Raw genomic sequence first — 25,353 nt, forward strand, 5'->3', positions numbered from 1 at the left:
AGAAACATGTATTCATTATTTACCCATCTTTTAAAATATTCTGTGCTTTAATTTTCATGGAAATGTTAAAATTAAACAAAATTCCATGAAAAGAATGTTGCTGTATTGCTAGACACTTCCCATGTGAATTATAAATAACTATATTTAGGTATGCACTATCAGATAATCAAGAATTTTTAAGTTCCACATTTTAATCTTCATCTAAAACTAACATAGCATCCCTTCTTACTAAACTGAAAATATGTATTTCCTTAATTTTTTATTTCTATATCTTTTCCTCTAACATTATAATAATGGTATCAAAACCATAGTTACTTAGGGGTTTTCTGATGCTTTCAAATGAAGAATAAATATTCACTGTTGCATTGCATTGCACTGCATTTGTGGTCTACTGACTACGGTTATAATTACTGTGAATCATTTTGGGAAATTCAGATCTCGAGTTATCACCTTGGTTAGTTGATTCAGAAATTGCAGAGATACTGAAAGGCACTCAAGATTGAGAAACAATTATGAAAGCCAATTCTCATACACATTTTGTACTCATGTAACACTTACTAGGAAACCTCTACTCACGAGAATCTAGTTGTAAAGTGGTTTTACTTTCTCCATCACTCCAGTCACCCTACCTTAGGCATCCTTGCTCTATGTTTGATTGAAACTGCTCTTAGATACCCATTTCCTGAAATGCTGACTTATTAAGATGTAGGCTCAAGCTACTTTCAGAACTTGAAACTTAAAGATTTTCTCTTCTCAGTAAAGGCCTGGCCCATGTCTTAATAGCCTTGTATTCTTTTTTTTATTAGTTATTCATTTTTATTTTCTGTGTGAGTGTTGTACCTGCATGTATGTAAGTGCACCCATGTCGTGCAGTGTCCGTGGAGGACAGAAAAGGGTGTTGGATCCCCTGGAGCTGGAGTTACAGATAGTTATTAGCTGCCATGTGGGTGCTGAAATTCGAAAGCGGGTCATTTGTAAGAACAGCCAGTGCTCTTAACCATCGAGCCATGTCTCCAGCCCGTGGCCATGTCTTAAAGGACCTGAATTTTTCTCTTTTGTTCCTGCTTCAACTCCAACCCTAGAGGTGGCTGAAGGGGGTGGTGGCAGAGTGGCATAGGTCTCTGTTAACTCCATTCCCATCACTTTAGGGAAGAGGGATGACAGCAGAAGTTAATAGAAGTCTTCATTACCTAGCTGGTATCCTGGTATACCGGTTCTTTTGTGCCCTGCTCCCTGGTGATCACTGAGTGCCTCTGTGTCAGAAAATGAGGTGCTGACCTTCTTGGGGGAGGCATTGTGATCTCTAGGCAGCCCTGCTGTGCCTGTACACTGCAGAGCTCTCTGAATCAGATTTCAATTCTGCCAGGCATCTTGCAGTTCTTCAGCTCCTGTACCCAGCAGTCAGTCTGTATTCTGGTTCTTTGGTCTTTGTAAGTCATACTTGAGTTTGATCAGAAGAGTCACACTCACCCGTTTCCTGAATCATACACAGACTTCACAAAAGTACCACAGAACTCTGCCACATGCAATAGCAAGAGGTCAGGCTGCCACCAGCTGCCCTTCTGACAAGCCACATGATTTTCCATTTTCCCTGATGACCCAGAAATATACTAGTCAGCTGTTAAGAAGATACCACAGCAGGGGGTGAGGAATTTTCCCCAGGTTTTAGAATTTTCTTGGCATCTCCTCACTTGAATTAGGGAAGTATTGGGAAGTAACCACCCTTGTGTCTATCCCCACATAGCACAAAAAGTACACTTTCCTGACATGGCTCCCTTGCCAACCATCTTCCCAGAATTTTCTCTTTATGGACTATGGGACTGGTGTGTGTGTTTGGAAGGGGGTGGGTAAGCATGTGGTAATAGAAAATGTCCAAAGGTCTTCAGTAACCTGCAAAAAGGACACATTTGCCTATAGTTTCCTGAAAGTTACTTCAAAAAATGTATTTTGTGGGTGCTTGTGTTCCTCATTGCTTAGATTCTAAGTATATGCTGAGACCACAGGAGCTGCCTTTAACTTACTGTCCCTTTGGGGTCTAATGTAATGCCACTCTCCACTAAAAGAACTGACTTCTAGTATTGCAATTTCCTTTCAGAAGGAAACAGCTCTCTGACTGCAAATTATGATTTTATTCCCTGATTTGAAAGACAAAACAAAAGTCCAGCAGGGAGGAACTCTTCCTGTTCTTTTTATCTTCATTAATTTGATGTCTCAGCAAGGAACTCCGCTCTCTATAAAGAGCCTTCTGAGGTCAGATCCCTGACAGCTTTGGGGCTTGAATAACAGGCCCTTGGAAGTTGCCTTTGGCGAAAAGGTGGCTTACTCTGTTTGGTGTTGTTATTTACTATTTGTGTAAGTATTCACAGGAAGAGAGGCCAAGGCCAGGGATCCCTTTGAGGGAACCCCTTTCACTTGAAATATTGAAATCCAGCCTGGTGAGTATGGAATCTGAGAATGGTCCCTCACATCCTCACAGCCTGGCAGCCAGCTTCAACCATAAGGTACAATAGAGGGTTCGGGTGTCCCTGCATGGAAAGCTTATGGGAAAGATAGCAAACAAAACTACAGAGAAAAACAAAAGAGCAAAGGTCCAGGCATCCAGTACTTTTGAAAGGAAGTTATCTGACTCATTCCTATTGTAATCCTTCTTTCTTCAATCCCCGCAGTCCTGACTTCAGGGCATGTAATTAGGCTTCCACCAGGACTCTGAGAAATTGTGTCATCTGTTTATAAACAGAAAGAAATGCTGAAATGTTCCATTATGAGAACGGGACAAACATTCTGTGACAGAAGGTCCCTGAAGCTTTGTTCTGTTTGGCTCTTTTAGTTTCCATGAATAGTTTACTCCCTGGATACATTTTCAGTTACCAGCACCCTCTCATTTTTCTAATGGCTCATTTGTTCAGAAATTCAGTGAATGTTGCCAGAAGATCTAAAACTTGGCATTTCACTAGTGTGATCATACCAGATTAAAAATCAACAGCTATCAAACAGGTATGTGATGATGATATGTGAAATTATTCAACAATCTGGTCTTTTAAAAAAGATTCTGGGGTTTGAGTGATGGTTCTGTGTTTAAGAGTACATACTGCCCTTGCAGACGACAGGGTTTGTTTCCAGCACCCATGTCAGCTGTCTCACAACATCTGTAGCTCTAGCTCCAGGACAATCTGTTGCCATCTTCTGGCCTCTGTGAGCAACCTCAATCATGTGTACATACCCACACGTACACACACATACACATAATTTAAATATAAACCAATTGTTTAAAAAAAGATTTCAAACTACTAACCAACAAAAAGTGATGACATGAGTTCAGTTTCATCACAATCTTTATTTTTCTGTGTTTTGTGTCTTTCAAGAGTTTGAAGTGAGTCAGTGGTCAAGAAGGTTATGTTTAACATCCCCACCATCTCTTTCTTCTTAGGAAGCCTTGGGAGTCATCCATCGAAAACTTCTAATTGAAGTTTCCTTTTCTTGGACCTGTCTCTTAAAGAGAGGTTTTTCAGATGTCAAAGAACTCTCGAGTTAATACAGTGCCTTGCACTGAGTGCACAGCTGCTTCTGTCTAAGCCCTTCTCGGTCCCTTCCCAGCCATCAGCAGCGATTAGCTCTCTTGCCTATTTTTCCTGTACATAATTACAAAATATTTGAAGTCAACTATTTTGATCATCAATAATAATCTCATTTTGTTTTCTAGCTTGACAGAAGCAGATTTTGTGATAATGCAATTTATCTCTAAGAGATAGTACAACATAGATATTCTGATTGCCTAACAGGTACTTTAAAATCTGCTTCACCTTAAAATACATACAAATATTAAATGACTGAATCATAAATGTGTCAAGTTGGGATGAACTAAAGGTCATCTCTAAAGAGATTATAGACTGAGCTTCCACTTGTTGCCTGAATTTCTTATGAAGACGTGACAAAAAGCATTTTAGAATCTAGGTTAGACCTCTGCCTCCATCCATTTTGAACAACTCTACTTGCCAGAGAATTATTCTTCACATTTGGCCAGAATCTATCTTCCTACACTCTTCCTGTCAAAGACTAGATTCATGATTTTTGGGCAGACCAGAGTAAGTCTGTGACCACTTGCTCATGATAGATTTTAATCTTTCATAGCAGCTATTTTCGTAATCAAATTTAGTAACATTCTGATACCATCAGTAGTAAAAAGAAACAATGCCTGGAAATCTTTACATTTAGGTACAATCCTTTTCTTGGAAGTCATGTAATCCCAACTTCTCTTTGAAGTGTGAAACCTAAAGAGATTATCTGACTCCGATAAGGTTATAAAGCTGGCTGTCCTCCGTCCCACCTGGCACAGTCACACCTGACAGAATCTAATTCCTATCACTTCTCTCTTCTGTTGAAGATTAACTAGACAGGCATTTGCCAATTAATGATTTCATTTACACTTCTAATCTCTGTGAGTGGGCAAAATTTAAGCACGACAAAATAAATAACCAGGTTTGAAATACATGTCATGTAAGTATAAGAAAATGCTATCCAGACCTTTAGAGATATATACCCAGTCCTGGTGTCTCCATTGACTAGTAGGCCAGCAGCAGTCACACTGGCTCTTTGGACTTCAGTTTCCCATTCAAGCTGTGGTCATGGGCTGGTTTCCCAGGGCATGTCCAGCATATCAGGAAAAGACACCACCTTCAGTGTGAGAGGAGCGTGTTAACGTGCACCAAGGATTCTTCTCATCTCACCCTCTCTGAGACAGTGCATGAATCCGTCTCACTCCTCTCTGCTATGCTCCTTGCTTCAGTCAACAGAAGGTGTCAAATATGACCAGTTCCTCAGTTATTTCCCACTCCTACCTGAACACTCAAGGGATTGGTTTATGAGAAAAGCTTCAGAAGGAAACCTAGCAAGGACGGCCACACAGTATTCAGAGTACAGCAGTACTTGCAGCAGAGTTAAAAGAGACATTACACTCAACTCATCATCAGTCTTCATCTGGGCTACATAAGTTTAAATGTAATACAAAATTAAAACATTAAATTTAATGGGTAATTTATGAAATTATTCATTGTTTTCAGTAATAATGAAACATCAAGTTGACTACTTTTATGCCTTCCAAACTTTTACTCAGAATCTTTTCAAACATACTGAAAATGTAAAAATAAGTGTATAATAATTCATATCTGAAGTATAATCAATTTATTACAGTATTTACTATTTTTCCGTATTTTTATCTATTCTTTTATCTGTTTTTACCCACAAAGCATCTCTCTGACCCCTTGTTGTTGTTTCATTTTTGCTTTTATTTTGTAGTGATGGCAGTGGGTAGAGGAGGGGCATGCTTCATTTTTGAAAGTTGAGGCCTCTTGGTTACGTATATCCCTTATGAAGATATGGCAATTTATGACTTTTAGAGTTAATCTTTTTCTTGCATTTAGTAAAAAGCAATAATATTCTTTCCAACTTTCTGCATTCTCAGCTGCTATCAAACTTGGTATTTTACATGTTGCATTATTATTATTATCATAAAGCAGTCTCATTGTTTATTTTGATTAATGTAGTAATAATATCATATTGATCTTTTTAATATGTCCTAATTCTAAGCACTGTGATAGCTCTCTCATTATTAGGCTCTGAAAATAGTAATAAATATTTTGATAAGATTGTGGAAATAAAATAATGAGCTATACTGATATTTTATAAATACTCCACAAAATTTTATAATGTGATATTTTCTGTTAGAAAACACCATAAAAAGGAAATAGTTATTTATTCTAATGTAGTATTGAAACTTTGCTTTATATAAAGTATTTTAGTCAAATATCATGAATGTTATAAGTATCCTTTTTCCAGCTGAAAGCAGATCACTCAAAGCACTGATCGCTTGAAGTAGTTCAGCAGAGTACCTTGATTACTTGGCTAAAACAAGTTTTTTTCACTAGATATGCTGTTTTTCATAAATTTTTTAGTCATTTTGACTTAAGAGAAAAATACCTCCCAAAAGATTTGCTTACAAGAACATTCTAAGACATCCATGAAAAAATGCATAGAGAAATTGCAGTTTGATTAAAACATTATATTTATTAATGTATTAAATGCATAAATGAAGTGATACTGATGTAACAAAATCTTCTGGAATTAGCAAAGTGTCTTCAATCTTAAAAGATGTCGGGACACAATATTACTACCTACAAAGGAGTTATTGTATCTAATGTAAGCGCGTGGTGTTATGTGGCTTCTATATCTATAATTACTTATTTGCTTATCTCTTTTATTAGGGATTTGATTGAAAATTACACTTATAGTGATCTTTTCTGTAATTGCAGGTTTCATATGGGGAGAAATTAAACAGATGTGGGATGGCGGACTTCAGGATTACATCCATGACTGGTGGAATCTAATGGATTTTGTGATGAACTCTTTATATTTGGCAACAATCTCTTTGAAGATTGTTGCTTTTGTAAAGGTAACTGTTCTTGACATTGTTGATAAAACATCAGTCTTATTCTCAAGAGTATACCTTCAATTGTTATTAATTTAACCAATATTTAACAAGACCTTCAGATGTGGTATTTATCAGAAAGCAAATTTTAATAAACACTTAGAGTTGCCACCTAATTGCCTTTCTGCTTTGTAAAATGATTGCTTTAGAGTTACTCTCAGTGCTGCTCTAATTCTACTTCAAACACTGTTCAAATTTTGTCAACCAAAATCTATTTTTACCGGTTATAACAAATAGAAAAAAGTTACATAGAAAGATCAAAACATTACTCTTTTAAAGCATTGAACTTATTCTTTCCATTTAAACTAACATGGTTTGATATAATTAGAGCAGAATACAATTTCCTTCTCCTCACCCCATTCAGCATGATTGTGCCTGGAATCTCACACACCCAGCCCTCCTCCAGGCTTTGAGCATCAGTCTTAGTCACAGCTACATAATTTACATAACACATTTTTCTTCTGCAATGACAATTGAGATTTTTCTTATACTTTGAGGGATTTGTTTCAAACTCAAGTATTATTTCTTCCCTTTCTCTGACTTTCATTTTGTCTCTTCCTTTTCACTTCTTTTAAAACTAATGTTTCAAAATGATTAGTGAATTGTTCAAAAAAAAAAAAGAGCATCTGATTGGGTGCTACATGAATAATGCATGCAATCTGATGATCTGAACTAATGCTAAAGTGTGAGTTCTTATTCACTTAGTGTAGTTCTTGAAACAATGGTCTAATCTTGATTGTGCAATATTTAAGTATGATAGGAAAAAAACTGCTCAAATTTAGAAGCCATGGTTTCTAGCCTTTGTTCAATTAAAATATTGCCAATGCTCATGAAAATACTTAGAGAAAACAAGTTCTGTTGATTTTATGGAAAGCAATCTCTTTAAAGAACAGTAACATAATTTGGTAATTTTACCTCTATGCATAAGTTAATACTGATGACCTTGAACAGTGGTTAAAATGGCAGAAAGTTGTTCTTTACAATAAAAAGATTGTGCATAGATGAAGGTGACTTTCAGTCTGCTCTTAATAGTGCATAATTGTATCAACTCTTTCCTCTGCAATGGTTCTTATATATATCTAGAGAATCATACTGGACCCACCCTCTACTAATACATAGCATATAGGGTTTTGTATAGTCCTAGGTTCTCACAAAATTCCAAAATATGACAATAGCTGCTCTAGAAAATCACCAGGAGAGCTTGCTAAAACATGATGCTTCTTCTCTATGCCAATATTTTAAATTAGAAATATTATGGCAAGATCTGACTTGTATTCTCAACAAACCCAAATGATGCTGATATAGTGAAAATAAGTGTATCATTTTGTTGTTGCTGTTGTGTTGTTGCTCTTATTGTTTGGGGTTTACTTATTACTTATTAATCTGCTTTTACAATATTAATTTTTCCTTCTTTATTGAATTTTTACAAATTCCATACAGTATATTTTGATCATATTTAGCTCCCCTCCATTATCTGTACCACCCCCCTTTAATACCATACAATCAATTTCCTGTACTCCAATATATATGTGTGTGTGTGTGTTTCTGTGTGTGTATGTATGTATTAAGGCCTATAGAGTTAGGTTTGTGTCCATCCATGGGAGCCTGGTTAACCTACCAAGAGTCTACCCCTTAAATGACACTGACTCTCCCCCTCTCAGCAGCCATCTGTTGTCAGTAGCTCCTCAGGTACCATTGCTGTTTCTTACTTACCCATGTCTATGATTGGCTTGAGCTTACCTGGATCTTGTGCATTGCTGTCATCATTGGTGTGAGTTCATATGAGTAACTGACCAGATGTCTGGAAAACTGTCTCATTGTGGTCATCTACCTCCTCTGGCTCTTAAAGCCTTTCTGCCCCCTCTTCCACAGTGATCCCTGAGCATTGGGAGGCTGAAGTTTGATATGGGTGTCTTATTCAGAGATGAGCACTCTGCAGCCTCTTAATCTCTACACATTGGCCAGTTGTGGTTCTCTTTGTTAATCACAATCTGCAGTATAAGAAGCTTCTCCACTGAGCTTCCTAATCATTTTCAGTACATTTTTTTAGAATTTCATACATGCATGATATTTTGATAAAACCCGCCTTTCAATCCTTCCCCTCCATTTCCTCCCCATCCCCCAATCCTTTTCCCTCCCAAGCATATGTGCTTTGTTTTAAAAGCTACTGAGTTCATTGAATGCTTCCTGTGTTTGCTGGGGTATAGGGCTGTGCTGGATAGATTTAATTGTCACATGGATACACCAGGGTAGAGGGAACCTCAGTTGGGGGATTCCTTCCACCAGACTGGCCTATGGTCATGTCTGTGGAGCATTTTCTTGATTGTTGAATAATATGGGATGGACCAGCCCACTTGTGGGTGGTGCCACCCCTGGGCAAGTGGCCCTGTGTCAAATAAGAAAGGAGGCTGAGCAAAGGCCAGGGAGCAAACCAATAAGAGTGTTCTGTCATAATCTGTGCTTCAGTTTTTGCCCCTGTGTTCCTGTCCTGATTTTTCTCAAGGATGAACTGTGACCAGGACATGTAAGCCAAATAAACCCTTTCCTTCCCAAGTTTGGTTTGGTCAGAGAACTTCTTACAGGAATAGAAAGTAACAAGGATAAGGACATCTACAGGAGTATGTGTAGTCTACAGGAACACATTCTTGAATTGAACTAACTCCTGCTCAGTCAGGAGTGATCTTGTGTAGGTCTCAGCCACTGTGAGTTCCTGTGTGCAAAGGTCCTCTCATGTTTGGCAAACACCATTTGATCAAATGTCTGCTACAATCTTTCTGCCCCCTCTTTCACAATGATACCTGAGCCTTGGAGGGAGAGGGTGATATAGATGTTCCATTTATCTCTGAGCACTCCATAGGCTCTTATTCTCTGCACAATGACCATTTGTATTAATTGCCATGTAGTGCAAAAAACAGCTTCTCTGAGAAGGGTTGAAAGATTCTCTATTCTAAGGGTATTAGGGTAAGAACTTAGGGGGAAGACTATTTCTTTTTATTAATATGATATAGGTACATTAACAATGGGGTATAATATATATGCATATGTATATATTTAATTTTTAGGTTTCTTTTCCTGAAGAGAGGCAATTTTTAACACATTTTTCCAGAAATAACTTGAAGCAGGTTACACAAAATTATAAATACAATGAAGTTTAATGGGGAAATAGGAATAAGAAATCAGTGACAAAAGCATTTGCCAACATGGGGTCAACTTTCATGGAATAAGGAAGGTTTCCATTAGCTCTGTTCTCTCTCTTTTTTAAAATCCTAATGAGTTTATTGGGCTTGCTAACAGAGCATAGAGTAGGGGTTTATTTACAAAAAAGTGGGTGCCCCCCCATTTATAGCTACGCTGAAAAGCCCACACTCAAATATAGATCCTGTGACTCCCAGACAGCCACACAAAATGGTGAGAGGTGCCTCGTGGCATTCTTGGCTTATATATCCTTATCCCCCCTCCACATGCAGCTAAGGTTGACTGATTGGGTGGGGGGGGTGACTGACTCACCCATGGACTCCTTGATGAAGGTGGGAAGGGGGTGTCACTACAGCTTCCGGCATAGTGGTCAGAGAACACTTCCAGTTTACAATCCACCCCTTCCTCCTGAAAGATAAAATAGCCTCTGGATGAATCCGGTTGATCCAGGACATAGATAAAACTCCATCGGAATAGAGTTTATTAGCAAAGGAACACATGGGACAGATTCCCTTCTAGGCAGGGAAATGTCTGCCCGGGTCATGAGCTGGGGTCTTTTAAAGGGGGAGGCTTCTGGGAGGATGCAGAAGGCGGGAAGATTTTTTTTTTTAAGTTGGGCGGGGGGACGTGGGAGAGTGGGGCTTGAAATACTGGCTCCTTTCCATCTGCCAGCCAGGGTCTAAGTCAGGAAGTGTTTATTTTTTGTCCTCTTAAGGGAAAGGCTGCTGTACTAAAGTGGATCCTGAGGTCTCTGGTTAAAAGGTGGAATCTGCATATCTTGTCTTCAGTGATCAAAGGAAAGGCAGTCTGCCTTTTAGAAGAGTCTGCTCCCCTTGACTTCAAAGACCAGGGTGCTTATCAGCTCAGTTCCCTTTTCTCAGGGACTTGTGAGGCCCTGTTGTTGAGGGAGCGGGGCTATATGAACCTTAACATTCCAGCCTTTTGTGTTATAGGACAGGGGGCACAGTTGTTGTCTTGCTACTTCCTGCTGGACAGGGTCGACGTCGGGGGGCTGGATTAGGGGTCGATCAGACAGCGGGGGTTCCCTCTTCATGCATCTCAACAGGGTTCTTGATGGTTGACAGGAGCTTGTATATATGTGGAGGGAAGAAAAATAACAATTGATTAAAATTAGTATGCACTAGTTTTCAATTTGGTCCTAAAAATATCTGAAGAGGCAAGGAGCAATGGTTAGCACCAAAGTGATAGAAAGCCATGGGCCAAGTAAGGGTAGAAGCCAAGGAGTTAATCCTGTAAAAATATCCCATTGAGATGACTATTGGTACTTGGAATTTTTAATTGAAAGATTTTTTTGCTACCTGTTTAAGTTGTTCTATATCATGTTTGCCCTTACCAGATTTGTTGATAAAATAGCAACATTCTTCACCCCAAAAAATACAGGTTCCCCTTTTTTCTGCAGTTAATAGATCCAGGGCTTGCCTTTCCTGGAGAGGGACTTCAGCTAGGGAGGATAATTGTTGTTATTGGATATTGTTATTGGATATTGTTGTTGTTATTGGATAATTGTTGTAGGAAATGGATTGACTGGGCTGTAGTTTCCACTATTGAGGTGAGTTCCTGTCTGAGGTCCTCTATTTCCTGGGAAAGATGCTGGGTTGAGATCAGTGTGTGTCCCAAACCTCTGGCTATGAGTCCAGTGGCTGCCACTGATGCCACCAGGCTAACTCCTACCAGGACTGCCAAGGTGGCTGACCTCCTTGTTCTGGTTCCTTCTTTCCCTGTGGATAAGACATCATACATCACTCCTGGTGTGTATAGGGTTAGTTTGGGTATGAGAATGACTGGAGCACATGTGTCCTCAATCTGTGGAGAGATGCAGCAGATTTTGGAAGAACAGAGAAAGAACAGTCCTGAGGTTAGAGCAGTATTGCCCTTAATTGTGACATTTTGGCTTGATGAGTGTGGGCATTCAAAAGTTCGTGGAGTCCAACATTCTGTTTTGTCAAGAAAAAGGGGAGGGGAAGGCAGGGGTCCTGACTCGATGACATCGGTGAGAGACACTATGGCATGTGGGACACCATTGGGGTGAGGGTTAAACTTCTATCCATAAACCAAGTTAGGGTTGGGTTTGATAGGGGATTTGGGGAAATTAGGGGATCCTGGTAGGAGAGTTCCTGAAGAGTTTCCAAGCATGAGTGAGTGAGTGAGCGGTTCGCTGGAAGGGAGGTAGGAAGCTGGATTGAGAGGAGGGCAGGGATCAAGGGTGGGCAAGGGATTTTTAAAGAAATGTGACATGGAAGAGTTGTAATTTAGAGGGAGCTAGATTGGCAAGAGACATGTGGGTTACTAAATCTTTAAGCCAGTGGGGGGAAAGGACAGAGATCAGCTGACCCAAAGTAAGCTTCAGCCCCTCCTGAGCGAGGAGTGCTGCAGTGGCCAGAGCCTGGAGACAAGGTTGCCACCCCCAGATGGTGATATTATGCTGTTTAGAGATAACTTACTGGGGCAAAAGTAGGACCCCTCATCTGTCCCCAAACCCCTAATGCCTGGTCCTTATTTTCATTGTATAGAAGAGGAATGGATTTGAGGTTGGGGAGAGGTAGAGCCAGTGCCTTTAAGAGCACTTCCTGGATAGTGTCGAATGCTGATTTAACAAGCCCTAAGGGGTCAACAGACTCAGAGGAGCTTCCTTTAGAGGCTTCTTAGAGCGGCTTTGCCAAGAGGGCAAAATTAGGAATCTAGGTATGCAGGTACAATGCAATGTCTAGGAAAGACATAATTTTCTCCTTGGTTGTGGGGGGCTTTAAACACCTTAGGTAATTTGTCCTATCTATAGTTAAACGTCGGGATGTAGGTGTGAGAAGGAACCCTAAGTACCTGACCTGAGGGAGAGAAAGGTGAGTCGTAGCTGAAGATATCCCATATCCCTTGTACCCCAGAAAATTAAGAAGTTTGATTGTGTGGGCCTTGGAAACTAAGAGAGATAGAGAGCAAAGAAGTAGTTTATCTACATATTGTAGGATGGTGGAGGGGTTAAGGTCTAGGGAGGTTAAATCCTGGGCTGGTTTGTCCAAAGTGGTGAGGGCTATCTCAAAACACATGGGGCAGGACAGTTAGATCATAACAGGTTAGATCATAGGTTCAAGTGATATATTTAAAATCTTGTATGAAGTGTGTAGGATCAGCAGAAAAAGAGCCTATTTTGCATTTGAGGTGAGATAGATCTCCAAGAGAGAAAGGGACATGGACCGTGACCATCCTGCCCATGTGTGCCACCTCCTGGAGGGGAAAGATACCATGGGCACTGGGTTGAAACTGGGTGTGGGAGCGAGTATGCCTTGACATAGGAGAGGGGTTGGGAGAAGGGGAGTCCTGGGAAGAGGCCAGAGTGGGAGAGATGGGAGGGGTGTCCTGTCCATGAGGGGACACAGGGGAAAGGGTTTTGGAGACAGGATCTGGAATTGCAGTAGAAGTAGATACAGGAAGGATAAACAGATTATTTGAGATAAAAGACAGAATAGGAGAGACTTGGGAATATTTGGCAAGGAAGTGTTTAAGGTTTTGGGTTTCCTTGAGTAGAGGAGAGTTAGTGGAGGGAGAGCAAGTGATGGACTTAGAGTGGTGCCGGAGAGGGGAGGGGGAAGATTGTGGCATGGAGAGGGAGTTAAAGTTGGAGAAATGAGGGGAGTCAGTTTGGGCCCTGGAATGGAAGGCAAGGGAGAGTATAGCAAGAGGAGAGCATGGGGAGGACTTGGCTGTGCCTCAGGTAGGGGAGCAGGAGGAGGTTGGTGATGGGCCCTAATTGGGGGCAGTTCATCAGCTACGGCTGGATCAAAAGCTGAGGTGGAGGGGTAGGGAGGAGGAGGGGGAGCAGAGGTCCCTGGCGAATTGGGATCCCATGAAACTGTCTTAGCCAGAAGAACATGATGGGAAGAACATGGGACCCAGAGGGAAGGATTAGCTTGGAGATCAAAGGAAGCTTGGATGTATGGTAATTCAGACTGTTTTCCTTTACAATGGCAGAAATTTTCTAAATCTCTCAAAATATTGAAGTTTAATTTTCCAGTATCTGGCCAGAGTTATTACCTAATTTGTACTGAGGCCAGGCAGTGGTGCACAGGAACTTCAGGCATTTTGGCCTGATTGTATCTGAAAGTCCTAGCTGTTTTAAGGATTTAAGAAGACAAGCAAGAGGTGTGAGACCCTGAGACTTTGAGTGGGTGGTTCCCATAGCTACAGATTAGGTACAGAGTGAAGAGGAGATAGAGAAAGAAACGAGCAGATGGGAGACCAAGAAATCCTCTCTCCATAGGGAGTGGAGGCAGGATCATGAGTCTGGGTAGGAAAGTGTAGTGGATGAGGAAGAGAGAGACAGGGAGGGAGTAGGAGGGAAAGGGGGTTGGCATCGGTCATGCAAAACAAGAGTGAGGAGAACCAGGTACCAAAAGAAAGCACCCATTTTGTTGCGGTGGTTCGAGTTATTATTTTCGAGTTATTTCCAAGTCCGAGAAGGCGGCATCCCACAATTAGATCATCAGGGAGAGGAAAGGAAAGATCCAGTCCTGGACAGGAAGCAGTGCATGTTCTTATCTCTGGAAATAGCACCCTATATCCAGAGAAAAGAAAGGGTTTTCCAACACACATGTGATTTTGAGGCAAATGAGAAGAGCGGAAAACTCTGCAATGAGAGCATGGCATGAACAGACAGTGGATGGAGACAAAGTACAAGGAATGGGATGGGGAAAATGCGGAAAAAGCGCAGTGAGCCAGAAGAGAGGGAAGTTTGTGGAACAAGTTGATCCTGAGGTTTAGTAGAAAGGCGGTGGTTTAGGAGAGGTTTAGTGGAGCCCAGAAGGGCAGTGGTGAGAGAGAGAGAGAGAGAGAGAGAGAGAGAGAGAGAGAGAGAGAGGGAGATCGAGAGAGGGAGAGAGAGATAGGGAGAGAGGTACTTAAAATTAATTTATATATTTTAGTACCAGGAACCATGTTGTAGATTAAAGGGAGAATATTTTGGACTGAAAAAAACATGTTGGTGTTAATTTAACATTTTTAGTTTGCATGAGATTTTAGTTAAAAATTAATATGATACTAAGTAAATTAATTTTAAGAAGCATAAATTTATGTTGACTTTATATACATATTTAGATGTATAGTCTTTATTGAGAATGTGGTTGATTTATCATTTTTAAACTAAAACACCTTTGAAGTAGACAAAATGAATACATCTTAAAACGCTGTGAAAGTAAACGAAATTTAGATGTCATTTTGTATGGGTAATTAGTGATCTAAAGAAAGAGTTAAGTTTCCATATAGATTTGAGGTAACATCTTTTCCTTTTTAAGAGCTAAATAACTGAAGGAAGTTAATAAAACCTTGTCAATCTAAGAACATAAATCAGAGGAGACAGGAAGGACAAAAGGAAACATTAACAGATTAGGTTAAGAATAAATAAAATGTAAATAGCACTGAAAATAATCCCATTAGTTTCATTATAGATAGTAATACTCTCTGTTGAAATTAATTTACATCTTAGGAGTTCTCAACTGCATAGTGCCTTTACTCTTAGGCTGTTTTATTGTTCTCCTCCTTCACAGGATCAGGGGGCCAGCCTGAACCTGGAAAAGTCTTGAAGAACACATCTTGAGATAATTGGCTTGCATCTGAAGTGGGAGGGACAATAACATCTCCAGAGTCAGCATCTCAGTGAGCTCAAACAGCACATGACAATTTACCAATATAATTAATATTACCCTGACATCAGGGAATCACAGGGCAGGAACATAAGCAAGCATAGAGCACCTGAGTATCAGAGAGGGAAATAACTCTATTTCAGAGAAAAACAGGAATCACAATGTAGAAAGGGAAGGAGTTAAGACCAGTAGAGATGGCATCTCATGCCTCTCAATCAAGTAGACTATTACTTTTTACCTCTCATTATTGGAACTATGTGTTGGTAGTAGCTTGTCTCTTGTAAGGTTTTGGCCCTAGAACAGCAAATTTCCATGTGGTTCACAGGTCTAGTCATCACAGGGTGTCAGCTTCCTTTGCACCTTAAAGGAAAATGGCTAGAAAGACTTTAAGTTCCCTTTAGAAACTAACAAATATAGTATACAAAACAGTAAGAATTTAGTCATTTTTAGAAATCCGTAAAAATACCATATAAAAGATGTTAAAATCCAAAATAATTCCTTTAATATTACCAGATAAAGATGTCATTCAATGTCAAAAACCTAAAAATGATTTCTTTTAAAATATCCATAAATATGTCAAAAACATAAAAAATTTAAAAAAATCATCTTTAAAAAACAGTAAATATGCCATAGAAGTTAAAACACAAAGTAATCCCCTTTAGAAACAGGCCCTAAACAATGTTAAAATTTAAACTACCATTGTGTAGATCTGACATTATTCCCTTAGTCTGAACTAGAAATGCATTGTTTACTCTATGACATCATCAAGAAATGAAAACAAAAATAAATTACAAGAGAATCCTAGGCACCCCAGAACCAGTAGATTAGGCTTGAAATAAAAGAAGAAAGTACCCTCAGATACATGTGTGTGCGCGCTCCAAATAGAAAAGCAAATCAAAGGAATCCATGTTTCTCACCAACCACTGTAGCTGTGAATGCGAAGCCAAGTTCTCAGGATCTCTTAATTTCTAGACACAAGCTATGCTGCAAAGGAAACTCATGAGGCCAGCAGAAGGAATGGGGCATATATCAGTGGGCTGTAGTTCTGAAAGCATATGACTCACCTGAGCAGTGCCTGTGACTTTTCATGTATAGTGAAATTTAAAATGGTTAGGTCTATTTAGAAAAGTAGGCACCTGAGCACCAATTGCTTGATACCCAAGAGGGCCTAAGATCAAAATTTCGAGTCCCTTTGCCTGAGAAAAAGTTTAGGAGAAAAAAAGGCTTTTGAAACGTTTTCCATTTGTTCATGGGGCAAGCCATCTGAAATTCTTTAAATGCTACAGCAAAGTTGCCCAGATGGTTTAGGCTAGTTGGGTAAAAATGGGGAGAAAGGGTCCCCTAAAGGGTTCTTAGCCACATTTATAAGAGAATTTAAGAATGGGCCGAGCTGGAAACTTATCATTTTATTAGAATGTTAAAGAAAAAATCCCCAGGGTAGGCAAGCTGGCAATCTTGGCAGCTGCCTGGAGGGGGTGAATAATGAGAAGGGAAAAAAGCCTTGGGGTCACACAGGTTTAGAGCCTGCATGGGAGGTCAACACATAGCAGGCTGGCAGGCACAAGGCAGGGAGTAGAAAGCTTTAGCATGGGCTGGGGGAGAGGGAGGAGGAACCAGAGCATTTGCATGTGTAGGAAATCCATAAGTAGAGGAAAGAGGAAAGGTAGCCTAAAGGACGAAAGCAAAGGAGAGGAGACCTAAAATTGGATTGAACGGTATCAGAAATCATCCCGAGTAAAGTGAGGAAGAAAGGCAGTGGAAGAGGACAAAGACAGGGAAAATAATGGAGGACAGCAGACCTTCCAGGCCCATGGCAAAGAGGGGGAGTGAGATGCGGGGCGAGGGAACTGAGGTAGCAGCTCTATCCCAGAGACCACTGCTTTCTGGGAGTGATGGAATTAAATGGGAAAGGAGATCAAAAGAAGATATAGGCAAGGCAGAGTATGGTCCATAGTGAGGAAAGCCAGAAAGAGGTGAAAGCAAAGCAGAGAGCTGGGGAGAGGAGGAGAGAGAAAAGAAGGGTGGGAGTGTACCTGAAAGCCAAATTAGTGACATCGGAGAAGGCCAGGTGGGTCCCTTGAAGTAAGAACTGGGTTTTGGGACCATCTGATAGATAAAGTAGATAAATTTAGAAGAGTCTGCTTCCCTTGACCTCAAAGACCAGGGTGCTTATCAGCTCAGTTCCCTTTTCTCAGGGGTTTGTGAAGCCCTGTTGGTAAAGGGGTGGGGCTATCTGAATCTTAACACCTCCAACTCTTACATTCTTTCCACCAACCTCTTCTGCAAAAGTCCCTGAGCCTTTGGAAGGGGTGATAGGTGTGGGATGATCTTCCTCCCATGGGGCAAGGCACTGAACTTTCAGGTCCCGGGTACACTATATTTAACATATATATTGACTAAATCAGGGTAATTATCGCTTCCATCTCCTTATCATTTCTTTGTGTTTACAGCCTTCAAATCCTTCTTTACTGGTTCTTAATAATTTGTAACAAGTCGCTGTAAGCTACAGTCACTGTTGTGCTCTAATACACTAGAACTTTAGATTTTTTTTACTGTAATTTTTTTTAGAAGAAGCATTTCATTACAGCTTTAACATACTCAATAACAATTTCCAGAGCAAAGATACATCTCTTTCAAAAGTATCTATAAAATTTTTATGTTCACAGTTAATTAATGCAGTTATACAATATTGAACTCAGTATAGACCATGTAAGACATAAAATTGAATGAGTTTTTAACCTTTAGATTTTTAAATACATATATGATGACTAAAAAGAAAAATATCTCTAATTATCTTTTTTGGCCTTGGAATGGTTCTGAGAGTTAAATCTTCAAGACAGAATCTACCTTGTATGTTGGTACTCATTATTAAACTTCCCAAACTCCTCTTCCCAGCCTCTGTTAATATCTATTTTTTCTTTTGTTTTGTTTTTTACAATATGTTCCAGTTTGCCCTTCTGTCGCTGTGATAAACACTATGACCAAAAGCAACTTTGGGAAGAAATGGGTTATTTGGCTTACAGTTCCAGGTCACATACATCATTGAGGGAAATCCAGGCAGGCACTCAAAGCAGGATCTTGAACCAGAAACCACAGCAGAAAGCTGCTTACAGGCTCATCCCTTCTGGCTCTTGCTCAGCTAGCTTTCTTATATAGCCCAGGCCCACCTGTCCAGGGTTGATACCACCCACAATGACCTAGGCCCTCCCACATCAATTAACGATCAAGAAAAAATGCCTCACAGATATACTCACAGGCCTGTCTGATGGATCCAATCTCTTAATTGAGACTCTGTCAGATAACTCTGAACTGTGTCAACTTAACAACTGAAACTAGGAGAATGTTCAACTTTCAGATGTTGTATTTGCTTCCACATATGAGGAAAAATGTGTGATATTTATTTCCCTGTGTCTGGCTTATTTCATTTAGAATAAAATCTCCAGTTCCATTCATGTTTCTGTGAATTAAAAAACTGAGTTCATTCATTTTATGGCCAATTACTATTCTGCTGTCTGTATATATAGCATCCGTCCATTCATCCATCAATGAATACCAGTCAGTTCACTACTATACCTGCCTGTTGTTGACAGTGTTGAAGTAAATGTGAGAGGACAGGAAACTTCTTTTTCAATGAATATTTTTTATTGATTTTTTTGTACTCTTTTATATATTTGTGTCATTTCCTATCCCAGAAATAGCTGACCTGGATGATACAATAATTCTGTTTTTAGTTTTTTGATGAACCCTAGATTCTGTTCTGCACAATGACTGAACTGGTTTACATTCCCAGCAATTTTGGTCTGTGTATTACATTTTTGCTTGTTTGGTAATAATTATTCTGACTTGGACGAAATGGTCTCTAATTTTAGTTTTGACAAGAGCAGGCACATTCAGGGTGGTATGTCCAGAGACTCATTAAAGATGTTGGGCATTTTTTATGTACTCCTTGACCATTTGTGTTTTATCTTTTGAGAAATGTCTATTCTGGTCATTTCCCCATTTTAGAAATTGAATTATTTGGGTTTTTGGTAGTTTAAAGAAGATGCTTTAAAAATATCAAAGAAAAAAGATGAATCAATAAAGAACTTCTTCAGTGCTTTTTTTGTCTGAAACATTTCAAGCAAGATATAAAGTTTACACTTATTATATTTATATGACACCTACTTCACATGCAGGTGTTCTTCATATAAGAATACTAGCCTTCAGGGTGTGCACTTATATAGATGAGTTGATCTTTTAAATGGAGGGAAGAGGGTACAGAGAAAGAACTCAATAGAGAGAGAACATGCAGGCTCTGAAAAACAGTCATCTTAAAAGGGCACCAATCCCATGAGGGTCATACCTTCATAATCTCACCTATACCTAGCTACCCTTCAAAATACTAGGGAGGGGAAAGGTATCAACATATCAATTTTGGGGTGAGGCCAAGTCAGTTCATGACATTTATCTTTCTGCAACTCATCAATCTGGGAAGGATCTTTATAAAAGGAACACAAAATAGTTTGCACTAGTCAGCTCCGTGTGACTATGACAAACACATAAGATTAACTTATTTAGAGGAAAGGTTTTTTTGGGTCCCAGTTTTGAGGGTTTCATTCACTTCATGATTAATTGGTTCCATTGCTTTGGGCCTTTGGGGATACAGCACATTATTGTGGGAGAACTTGGCAAAGCAAAACCATTCACTTCACAAATGGCAAAGAGAAAGGGGGGGGATGGGCCACATAATCCCCTTTGAGATCTTGTTCCCAGTAACTGAAGACCTCCCTGTGGACCCCATCTACCAGACTCTGCAAGATCTCAACAGGCTGGAGAGCAACCATCAGTCCTTTGCAGAGCATTACAGGTCCAAACCATGGCTAAACTCTTCAAACTGAAGCTTTATGTGTATTGCTTATACCACTTCCTACTTGTGCTGTTTGGAGAAAGCTACTTAATCTGTCTCAAATACCTTTTATTAATAACAGTAATAATAATAAAGCCCCGCAGACTATTTCAAAGATGAGAGGATATAATAGAAACATTCAACATTTGCTTTAAATTTGTACATGCAAAACAGTAACATTGCAATGGCATAAACAGAGCGTAAAAATACACAGGACTTCTCTTTTCTCCTCCTTGCATGCAAGGTTTGACGGCCCTTCCTTGAGTGCCTTGGCACCTTTCATTTGATAACTCATGGGCTGTTCTTTTTCCTCCAGAAAGAAAGATTATCAGTCATATTTTACTTTGCCCTACATATGAAGCGTTAGTTAATCAGAAGCCTTGGTAATGCCTGGGTATACAATTTTAAAAATTATTTCATCTTCGTTAGGGCTGATTGAGTCCCACTTATTACCTAGGCCTTTTCCCAAATGTAGAACTTACCTCTCATGTTTAGCTTCAGTCATTTGACAGCAATGATTCAGTTTCTATACCTTTAACTATATAATTTAAATAATTTCAGAAATCAAAATTATTATGAATAAAACATTTTTAACAGTCTTGATAGATTTTTTACCATATCACTTTTCTAAACACTTATTCCCATGTGTCTCATTGATTCTTCCTCTTAGCAGTTAACAAGGGGGCAAAGACTGTCACTTCCATCTTCTGAATGATGTAACCATAATCTCCTGCTCAGAGTATGCAGTTTCTTAAGATGATCTTTATTTCTGTGGTAGGGAGCTGTAGAGAGTTGAATTATAGTTGCATATTTTAGAATTATCTACTAGGGGGAAAACTACTATGATTTCCCATTGCCTTTTGCTACTCAGCACATTTTCACAAAGGGAAAAACTTGTATCTCTTCTTGTAAAATATTTATTAAAATGAACATATTTTCTATTTAATCTCACATGGGAAATGTGTTAGTCAGATATCTATTACTATATCAAATACCTAGATAATCAACTTAAATAGAGAAAAGGTTTATTTTGGTTCACAGTTTGGGGGTTTTCAGGTCCTCGGTCAGTTGATACTTCTGTAATACATCACGTCAGGGAATGCGTGGTAGAGCAAACTAGTCACCTCATAACTGGGAAAGAAAAGAAAAAGGAAAAGCCCAGGGTCCCACAATCAAGGGCATTTCCCTTAATAACATAACCACTTCCCCCAAGATTTTGCCATCTCCCATTAGCCCCAAATTTGACCTTTGGGGGTCATTTCAGATCCAACTACACCAACAGACATTTTCATGTTGTATCAATCTAAAACTTTTACTCCTTTTGATTGACAGTTTAGTTTTTATGAATATGCATGAACTTACCAAGTATATGAAGATGAAATAGCATAATTTCCAATATTGAAAGAAGAAATGATCGAATATTATGATTCAGTCCATCTTCTCTTAGCACTCCTGCCAAGGTCTTCGTGACTTAGGTCCAACTTACTCTCAGTCTCTTCTCACTGTTCTTGAACCTTTAGCTGTATCTGAGAACTCTTCACCTTCTATACATGCCATGCCTTTATGCCTGATTCTTCTCCCAGAGTGCCTTTGGAGCTTCTAAGTTAGAGAAATATGCTCCTAGATGCCCAACATGTAAAAATCCAATAGACAAGGCACCATCCAGGAAACACACACTAGTACTGAGTGGTACACTGCTGATCTTATATTACGCTATCAGAAAAAGCAGCTCTCTTAGAAGGAAATCCCAAAAGAATAAAAACTTTGGACACTATTACACCACAGTATGAGTGGAGAGAAAAATAATTACTTGATGGGAGCAAATGTACATGATGATCTTAAAAGAGCAGGAGATATTCAGAATGCCTCCTGTTCTCTCCCTCAAGGATTATTTGACAACATTGGACTGCCAGCTCAGGCTTTCAGGATCCCGATGTTCACTTATCTTCTCTCAAGGGAAGGATGAACTTTACCCAATTGGTATCTGTTTTCCTTAAAATCATCTAAATATGTGGCATGATGGTATCTTCTTTTTTAATTACTAAGTGCCCTAAAGAGAGGAATTAATCTTTAGGCATCCAGTGGAGGTTTGATGAATGTGAGGAGATGTGTAAAAATATGGGGGAATCACTAGTACTAACGGTTTGAACCAGGACACTAAGTACCTAACTGGAGACAAGTGGCTGATGAATTTTTAAAAGGAAGTCAGAAAACAGGTGTCACTGGGCATCTGTGAGATACTGAGAAGTGAAACTGTCATCTCAAGAACAGTACAGCATGGAGACTATTAACACCTGTCATGGTCAGTCTCTCTTTCAGAGGATTATTTGGTAATGAATAAACAAGGATGTGGCCCAAGATAGGAGCACTGTAGGATACGTCATTGTGATAAGTGGGATAATAAAAGAAACTTTTTTAAGATAGAGAAGGTGAGAAATAAGAACAGGCATTAGACTACATCAGGCATTAGACTACACCAACAGACATTTTCATATTATATCAACCTAAAATTTTTAGTCATTTTGATTGACAGTTTGGCTTTTATGAATATGCATGAGCATACCAAGCTCTAGATGGTTCTGGATGCTAGGACTGTGTAAGAGCAAACTTGGGGATAACCAAAAAAATTCGCTTGGGTTATTTGTAGCCATTCTCCAAGATCAGGAGATATAAATGGAGGATATCAAAAGGCAATGGGTTGTATTTTCAGCCTATAAATATTAGATATTTATGAGACATCCAAATGGAAAAAGTCAAGCAGACAGTAGAGCATTAACTAGGACTGTAAGGTAAGATGTTGGGGCAAGAGCTGTGGAGTTGAAGATCATCCCTGACAACTGAAACCCTGGAAGGTATCTGGGGAGGATTGATGGATAAGAAGAAGCTAGGAGAGGATGGTGACTGTTAAAGAGCAAGCAAGATTCAGGGACCAGCAAGGATGAGACAACACAGCACAAAGAAATAAAGTGCAAAGGGCTTATAAATTTGAAAGGTGATCTTAAATAATTGAGAAAAAAAGTTAATGTTTTAATACTAACAACAGCTATAGAAAAATACATATAATAACCAAATACGTTATTCTCTTCAAATTTGAAGAATATCGTGGTTTTCAAAATCTTTAATTGCTTCATAAAACAATGACTTACTTTTTCTGTTGTTTGTCTTGAGACAAATTCAAGGTAGCCCAGGCTGACCTTGACCTCACTTTGTAGCTCATGCTTTCACCTATCTCACAATCCTCTTGCCTCTGTATCCTGGGTGTTGGGATTGCAGGTGTGCACCACTATGCCCTACTCAACTGCTGTATTTAAAAGCCAAGAAAATGTATATGTGAATGGCAGGAGAAAATTTTTAAAGCAAAGCTTAGAAGAGTAAACTCAAGAGTTAATTATTCACTGTTTATGTCTCTATTTATTCCCCGACAGGAAACAAGATTTCTGGATCAGCGAACAGACAGATAATTGATTTACACTGCAATCTTAGCTCAGTTACCCCTGTCCCAATTCCCCATGGGGCAATATCATGAGAGCCAGATGTGCCCTGTGCACACAGGGGTTTGTACCACAGGGAAGGAAATCAGAAATTATGAATATGAATATCAGAATTTACATTATGCAGCTGATGTAGCTGCCCATCTTTCCCCTGGAGAATGAGAAAGAAAAACCTTAACTTTCTTAAGTAAATAGATGCTCTCTGGAGAAGTAAGGTCCCTAGGTTTATTAGCCTGTGAATGTGAGCAGATGGCTCCAGGGGAGATATTTGTAAGTCTCTCAGGAGTCTGTGTCTTTAACTTTTAATGATTGTTTGCCATTCCAACACCATTTAACCCAGATATCAGCAATGCTCAGAAAGCTTTGGCTATGTGGAGTGTGAACATTTCATGTAGCATTGTTTCCCAACAGCTGCCAGCAACACTAGACTCTGAGTCCAACATGCATGACTGTACTGGGGCAGAAGCTAGCATCTTATGATGTACGAGATTTACTGCTATGATTCTTTGAATCACAGCTGAGTTAATTCACTAAGAAGCACTCTCTGCATATCAGAAGTGGCCTCTGTCCCAGTGGGATGAGGAACTCTACATTTACCTGCCTCTACTGGTATGGAACCTAGAATGAGGCAAACTCTGCCCTCTGGCAGGACTGACAGGACTCTGACATCTGTGTCAATATCTAGAATCTAGTCTTGTTGACCTCTGTGTCAACATCTAGACTCTAGCCTCTTCTGGAGGTTACACATAAATGTATTCGCCTCTTCTGTTCCTAGAATACTTTGTATTAATCTCTAAAAAAGTTTTTATTATAATTAGTTTTATCTGTCTGTGTCCTGGTCTATGAGTATTTGATGGGAGAGAATGTTTAAGAACCCACTGTATGCAGTGCATAGTGTTAAAAGTTGTTGAGAAGATTTTAAAAATAATAACATCATTAAGAATGCTTTTTGTTTCATATTGTGTACATTTTGCAATACAGCCCTAAGATACGAAATGGTGAAAGGAGAATTGGCCATCAACATAAAGGCAATTGTTCCCTACTTTATTGTGTCTTTCAAGAGGGAAACTAAGAAGGGAAGGGAAATGTGACCCTGGTCTTTGAATGGCGAGATGGCATTCTGTATAGGGGAACTAAGTAGAGAGGCTTACTTAGGTAGTGTTTGGTCCCTTCAAAGTTTTGCCCAGCTTGTTCATAACACGAACAGCAGGAGTCCGTGCCACTGCTGATGAGCTACATTAGGCTTAAGCTAAGTTTGGAAATGTTCAAGAACATTAATTAGGATTTTTAAAATAATATCTTTTTCTAGTTCAAACTTGATTTATAATGTCACTTGAGCAAGAATCTGAAAGTTGAGTAAGATGGGGGTGTGTTTTCTCTGAAAGGAGATTTAAAAAATACCAGGTAGCAGAGTCAAGAACTAATTGATTAGCATATAAAGGTCTTCTGTGTTAATATTCTATAAAAAATGAAAATGGTCAATAATGCTTTTATACTTTTTATACTTATATAAATTTCATTTTGGTCTATGTGTAGCTAAATATTCACATGATTCAAAGCTGATGTTTTAATTGTTTTACATTTGAAATAATTGCCAGTCAGATTTAAAAGGGAATTATGGTTCTCAATTTGCATATTTTATCTAAGGAA

The 25,353-nt window shown here is 39.2% G+C and overlaps 1 protein-coding gene across 4 annotated transcripts in view; it reads left to right on the top strand.

Annotated features, from left to right (window-relative positions):
* Positions 1-25,353, top strand: part of Trpc4 (transient receptor potential cation channel subfamily C member 4) — a 254,180-nt gene that overhangs the window by 201,490 nt on the left and 27,337 nt on the right. For all 4 annotated transcript variants that reach the window (XM_017802285.1, XM_008849366.2, XM_029554221.1 and 1 more), the window contains one exon: positions 6,306-6,445. In XM_017802285.1, coding sequence (XP_017657774.1) covers positions 6,306-6,445 — 140 coding nt within the window. The remainder of the gene's footprint in view (positions 1-6,305; positions 6,446-25,353) is intronic.

The sequence above is a fragment of the Nannospalax galili genome, unplaced genomic scaffold (genome assembly GCF_000622305.1).
Source record: "Nannospalax galili isolate Female #2095 unplaced genomic scaffold, S.galili_v1.0 scaffold264, whole genome shotgun sequence".
NCBI lineage: Eukaryota > Metazoa > Chordata > Mammalia > Rodentia > Spalacidae > Nannospalax > Nannospalax galili.